This window comes from Propithecus coquereli, unplaced genomic scaffold, assembly GCF_000956105.1.
Source record: "Propithecus coquereli isolate 6110/MARCELLA unplaced genomic scaffold, Pcoq_1.0 Scaffold177, whole genome shotgun sequence".
NCBI lineage: Eukaryota > Metazoa > Chordata > Mammalia > Primates > Indriidae > Propithecus > Propithecus coquereli.
Window position 1 is genome coordinate 3389607 of NW_012142412.1, and position 7136 is coordinate 3396742.

General features: G+C 41.9%; 1 protein-coding gene across 1 annotated transcript in view; it reads left to right on the top strand.

Moving 5' to 3' along the window:
- Positions 1-7136, top strand: part of DHTKD1 (dehydrogenase E1 and transketolase domain containing 1) — a 36957-nt gene that overhangs the window by 3580 nt on the left and 26241 nt on the right. The window contains exons 2-3 of the mRNA XM_012642179.1: positions 3428-3583; positions 6456-6667. Of these exons, the coding sequence (XP_012497633.1) occupies positions 3428-3583; positions 6456-6667 (368 nt within the window). The remainder of the gene's footprint in view (positions 1-3427; positions 3584-6455; positions 6668-7136) is intronic.

Genomic DNA, 7136 nt, shown 5'->3' on the forward strand with positions numbered 1-7136 from the left:
TTTTTTTTTTGCTGATGGTGACAGTTGAGACTCTCTGGGTCTTTCCTTAACTTCTGTGTAAATGTTGTTTATGGTCAGTTCCAGTAACTAGAACAGGGAGCTGCGGAGGCCAAGGACATGGTTTCAATGGCTTTAGTCTTCTTCATGATGTCTGCCAGTTGTCCCATGGTACCATTTTGGTTGAGAGGAATGATTGCGTTACTGTGGTGGACCACGTCCATAACTTTTTGGTACTGGCAAAGTGAATCAAAGGACTAACCCTGCTAGAACATGGCATCTCCCACATCAGAGATGACACAGTGAGATGGGAGGAGGGATAGTCAAGGTTACAGAGCCTCCCCACTCCTCCATCCTTCACTGGACTTCTGCATATGTTTATCTTGGTTAATATCAATGCCCACATAGAATGACCACATCATTCACTAACACTTCCCTTGTATTAAGGCTTTAAAGAGATATTGAATTTACTTCCAGTAACCTTTCAGATGGCAGTGGTTTCACTAGTTAAAATTTGACCTGTGATGAGTGTTTTTTGTAGCTAGCTATTAGTAACGGCTTGTACTTTAACCTCTGTAAACCTCAATTTCCAAGGAAGCTTCAATTTATTTATCAATAATCCCAATTTAAAATGGAGATGGGTTTAGAAGTGGTGATGCAAGGGTATAAATTTTATCATGGAGGATTTGGGACCTCCGTTATAAAAAGTGGCAGAGTTTAGAGACCATCAGGAGATGGGGGCACAGGATTCCAAAGAGCGTCAGTGGTTACTGGCTTTGCCACCGACCTTTGGTAGTTGAAGAGAGGCTGTAGGGATGTGGCATATTGGGAAGAACAGAAGCTTTTACTGGAGTCACGGGAAAACAGTTTGGGGAAAATCTGAGTGCATTAGAGATTTTTGAAAATGTAGATAATTCTGGAGCACAAATGCAGACCAAAGAAGGCTAAAAACATTAGCTTTTGTACTTTTAAAAAAAAGTCTTCATTAGGATGTCTAGTTCTATCATCCTTTTTGCTATAGGCTCAGGACTTTTCTTTTCAACTGCTGTTGGGTGTAACAAATGAAACGCTATATCGAAGTCAAACACACAAGTTCAAATTCCAGCTTCTTTATTACCGGGTTGTGCCACCTTTGGCAAGTCACTTAACCTTTCTGGGTCTCAGTTTATCCTTATGCAGATAAGGACACCTGTTTCTGAGTTGTTGCAGGATTCAGTAAGATGATGTGTGTGAAAAAATCCAGCACAGTGTGCAGCAAAAGTTAGTGCTCAATAAATGGTCACTATCGTTTATTCTCAGTTTGTGACCCTTCCTTATGTATCTTGGCAATGATTTAAGAAAGGATTAGGAAAAAGCTGAAAGAACCAGAACAAACTTTCTTTTTAAAGTTTGGGGCTTTTTTGCAAGAAAAGTGTTTGGCAAAATAAATTTGCTTTATAAAGCTGTCATGTTTGAGGTGGGAACGTAAGGTATTATATAAAATGAATCCAGTTGCATGGCCTTGGTCTATCTGAGTTTATTGTACAGAATATTGCATTTCTGGTACAAAGTCATTCGGCTTTTAATGTGGTTACATATGAAGTTCCTAAGGTGAAGTTAGAGGAAGCCATCTCATTTTAATAGAGTTCTAAGGGATTCGAATTATGAAATTCCCTTTCTTGGAAGTCTAATGTTTTTATAGATACTCAGTGCTCCCACTTGCTTTAAGCATATGCTGCCTTGAATGAAAATAGAACGGTGGATATGGTCTAGATTATTTTTGGGGGGAGGCTGTTTATGACCAGATGATGAAAAATAACTACATTGACTTTTTTTTTTGTATTTTTTTTTTATTTCAGCATATTATGGGGGTACAGATGTTTAGGTTACGTATGTTGCCCTTACCCCCCTACATTGACTTTTAATTTAAGTATTAAGTTTAGTTTAAGTTACCTGGCAGTGTACTTCACACTGGCTAACAGGAGCATGCCGTAGAGCCCCGGGAAGAATGTGTGTTTGAAAGGAGAAAGTGGCCAACAGGGACAATGCTTGGGACATAGTCTGTCTGGATTTTAGCCATGAACATAAAGGTTTCCTGCTTCATAGACCAGTGACTGAGAACTTGAATAAGGTTCAGAATAGAACCGTTAGCAATTTATATGCCTAACCTCCAGGCTGAAATCAGTTCATTTAGTGGTGTGGTTTGATTATCTTGTTTGGCATATTATGGATCCATCTGGCTGTTGTATTGGTGCAAACACATCCTAGACGTATTCCACATATCCCTGTTCTTGCCTCACTAACCCTGTGACAAGAGGTACACTTCGGCAGTACATGGAACACAAACCCAAGTATATATGTGGCCCTGAAATCATCCCATGGCAGCACTTGTTCATTAAATGGACGTTTTAAGTTTTGGAATATGCTAACAATTTTCTCTGGGTTCTGAAAAGAAAAACACAAATATTTAAAATGCTGAAAAAAATATGTGCCCTCAATAATAGATCTGCTGGGCCAGACGCAGTGGCTCACGCCTGTAATCCGAGCACTCTGGGAGGCTGAGGCAGGAGGACCACTTGAACCCAGGAGTTTGAGGTTGCCATGAGCTAGGCTGACGCCACAGCACTCTAGCCCAGGCGATAGAGTGAGACTCCGTATCAAAAAAAAAAAAAAATAGATAGATCTGCTGGTCTTTAGGGATTTGTGACCGGTTTGTGTAAGAATACCTTGACAAATTGAAGATTAACTGAGTGTGGGCATGAAGGATTTTTCAAATGTTAGAAGGCCTACCATATGGAAAAGGAAAGAAAAGCAGCTTTTGGCTCAATATAAAATAGTCTAAGATAGAATTGGATCCATTGAAAAATGATCGCTCCCGTTTAAGTAGAGGCCAAGCAATCGCTCATCTAGGGCTTTATAATGGGATTTTTTTTCATTATGTGAGTTACAAGATAACTTCTAAGGTCTTTCCCTAGTCTTAGATTTTATGAAATAACTATGTACTCGGGTCTTTAAGAAATAAGGAAGGAAATGTAACATCGATTTTGTAGTTCTACCTATCTCTATTTTTATGTAAAATATAAGATCTAAAAATATCTCAAATAACCAGGAGAAAAAGAGGACTCCAACTATCCATAATCTGAGCATTTCAAGTTAGTTTCAGTTTGGGGTGTTTCCTTCTAATATTTATCTCTATGCATAATTATTTTTACAAATGTGCACTCATAGTTCTATTTGCTTTTTTTCCTCTCCCAACTTTAGCTATCATGAGATCAATTTAAGGAAACAAACACGTTTACCTGGATTCTGATGGTCTTTCTCCTGAAAACCGCAGACGTGGCGGGTGGGAGCCATTTACAGTGTTTCAGGCTGCAACAGCTTCTTTGAAAAGCTGATTTTTGTGGTTTGTGGGCATTTCCTAATGTGTTTGTATTGTTTCCCTCCGATGTAGTTGATCATGGCCTTGCCAGACTGGTGACAGCATATTGTGAGCACGGTCACAAAGCGGCCAAAATCAACCCGCTCTTCACCGGACAAGCCCTGCTGGAGAATGTACCCGAAATCCAAGCCTTGGTGCAGACCCTGCAGGGACCCTTCAGCACCGCAGGTACGGCTCATTCGCCCCAGGGCGGGCAGGGAACTGCCCACACGACTTGGGGCTCCTTTCTAGTTCTTTTGTTTTTTAGAGACAGGGTCTCACTCTGTTCCCCAGGCTGGAGCATAGGGGTGTGTCATAGCTCACTGCAGCCTCCAACTCCTGGGCGCCATCCTCCTGCCTCGGCCTCCTGTGTAGCTGGGACGGCATCTAGAACTGGCATGCCCACTGGAGGACCTCACTGCAGTCAACAGCCGAGGCTGTTGGTATCTGGGTCACCATCTTCTTTTCCATGGCAACTCCTGACGCTAAATGGGAGATTGAACGCCCATCTAGCAGCACAGCCCCCCATTTGTGGCTTTCTTTAGTCTAAGACCATCGCCTACACTCCATGATAGCTGCTGCCACACCTCTGAAATCTTAATTCCAATGTCCAGCGTCCTGGCCATCAGCAGCTGTCCTTGGAGCCGTTTTCCTTTCTCATGCCTGCTGCCGTAGCTTTGACTCCAGTCTGACTCTGGATTCTTCCGCCTCTCCATTTTGTTCTCAGTTAATCAATCCCTTCTGGCTTTGCCTTCCTCACTTCCCAGTGTAGACTCCTTCATTGCAACCAGTTTCACTGCCACCCGCAACTTTTTTGCACCTTTATCATTGCACTTGTTCTCCAAACCCCCAGTGATACCAGTACAACAGTGTGCCATTTCCAGGCCTCCTGAACTTAGCAGGACACAATCTCACCACAGTGCCGCTTGAGGTTCATGGTTTCAGCCTGTCCTATTCTTTTAATACCACCCAGTTAGTACCTTTGACTCATCGTAGAACAATTCCTAACCCGCCACTGTCACCCTCAACTGATGCTTACCTTCCTACGTCACCAAGAAGGTGAGGTAGGAGTGACTCTCACTCCCTCACTCACAAACGTACCTACTTCTAGACCCAACTGTAACTCTGCTCACTCTCCTGCCTTCCTTGGGGAGGAGGAAGCGTCTCTCAGCTCAGCCTGGCTCACCCCTTGGCACGTCTGTCAACCCCACTCCCTGGCTCCTCTGGGCTCTCAGTCCACAAATTGTCTCTTCTCTTTCCAAGTCTTCAATTTCTTCTTCTCCATGGGCTCCTTCCTCTTAGCACATAGAGAACCTCAGGGTTCTTACATCTTTAGAATCCTTCCTCTGTTTCTTTCTTTTTAACTACCACCCGTATCTCCCCTTGCTTTTCCAGCAAAGCTTCTTGAACAGTCTGTGGTCACTGTTTCTGCTTCCTTCGCCCTTAGCTGCTATGACATCTGCTTCAGCCTGCCCTCGCCTCCACCGTCCTACTGACATTTCTCTTGCAGACTTCACCAGCACCCCCCTAACTGCTGAGTCCAGAGAAATACGCATTCTCAGTCCTTACTTGATTTTTTTAGTGACATCACAGACTGCCTTCTCTGGTGCCAGGTGCGAAGCACCTTCCTCCCACTTCTGTGACGGTGCTTTCGGTCAGGCACAAGAACATGCTCACTGCTCTTGTCAATCGTGTATCCCTTTTGAACCCTCTCAGTCGCGTACACAACTACGTACTGGACATTTCTCCAGACACTTACCTCATTGTTATCACATACCCAAAGGTAACTGCCTCCCCAGACTGGGTCTGCTCCCACATTCCCTGTTCTATATTCCCTGTAGTGCCATCGCTCCTTAAGTAGCCCGAGTCAGGGACCGGGGCGTTCTCCTTAGCTCCTTCCTCTCCTGTGCAGTATTCGTCACCAGGGCCCATCAATTCCACATCCTACGCATTTCTCAAATCCCTGTCCTGCTCAAACATCAAGGGTATTGCTTCTAGGTCTTCATTATCTCTCCTGACTTTTGCATAGGAAACCCATACCCATTAGGCAGTCCCTCCCGATTCTGCCCTCCCCCCAGTCCCTGGCAACCACTGATCTACTTTCTGTCTCTATGGCTTTGCCTTTTCTGGACACTTCATGTAAGTGGGATCATGCTATATCTGGTCTTTTGTGTCTGGCTTCTTCGACTTTAGCATGATGTTTTTAAGGTTCATCCGTATTGTAGCATGAATCAGCACTTCATTGCTTTATGCAGTGGAATAATATTCCACTGTATGGCTGTATCCCATTTGTTTATTCTTTCATCCACGGGTGGACACTTGGGTTGTTTCTTACCTCATTTAATCTTCACAGCTACGCCCTGAGGTGCATTGATTGCTTCTGCTTTATAGATTGAAAAGTGAAGCAGAGAGAGGTTATGCAACACGCAAAGCAATTTTTATAAGTTGATTGATCAATCAGTATCTAAGATCTATCGTAAGAAATAACAAGCACTAGAAAGTAAACATTGGTAGGATTAGCACGTGACTGATAACTGATTTGGTGCTGAGCTAATGACAGGTGCAAACCTTCCTTTTCTATGGGTGCGGTTCAGGGAGATTTCCTTTTACCTTAAAATGTTTCTTCGCTATTGATATTAATCCGTGTTTAAATTCACATTGAGACCAACTGTTTAATAATGGACATTACTGATAAGACTTGAAGATTTTGGGAAATATTTCAGATAAAGATAGGAAGTAGGTTTTATAGCTATAAAGCAGATGAAAGGTAGGTTTTAATTTTTAGATTGAAATTACTAGAGAATCAAAACTTCGCATAAAGCTGCAGTGGTCTGTCCTTGTGAAGAAAGTTTTTTTTTTCTTCTCCTAGTTTAACTACTTCATGGCCTTTGACCGTATTTTCAGTTGTACCTTTAGAAAAATCTAGATAAGCATTAATAATGACCCGAGTTATTAAGAACAAAGTGCTCTGAATTGAAGTAATTATTTTGCTATGTTCCAGAATTAATTTGCTACGTGGTTGATTATTTTAAAAAATGATCCCTTTGATTCCATTTCATAGGATTATTGAACATGGGGAAGGAAGAGGCCTCCCTTGAGGAAGTATTAGCCTATCTCAACGACACCTACTGTGGGCAGATCTCTATTGAAACCTCCCAACTTCAGAGCCAGGAGGAGAAAGACTGGTTTGCCAAGCGGTTTGAGGAACTGAAAAAGGAGACATTTACCACAGAGGAACGAAAATATCTGTCAAAACTAATGCTAGAGTCTCAGGTATAAAAGCTGCATGTATCACCAATGGCGCAGGTCAGCTCATTGCCTACAAAGATATATAAGTATTGAGGAGAGGGAATTAAGCCATTAACTCTCTGAACTTACCCCCTCCCCCCATCGCCTCCACACAACAGACGATATGACACACAACACTTTATTCTTTTTTTTTTTCTTAGTATAACAATTTATTAATGGATAGACAATAAAATATGTCCCCAAAAATCTTTCCAGATATGGCAAGGCAGAAAGTAAATACTTCTTTTTTGCTTCTCTGGAAATTCTTTTTAATGTAAACGTGAAATATTTGAAGAAATGATAAAAAAGTAACAAATGAATCTGTAAATATATTTTAAAAAATCTGATTTCAAATAGTAGGTACATGAGGCTTAGACATACGAATGTGTCATTTGATAACTGACTTAAATATTTAAATATAATCAAAAAACATTTCCATAACTTCAACTATAAA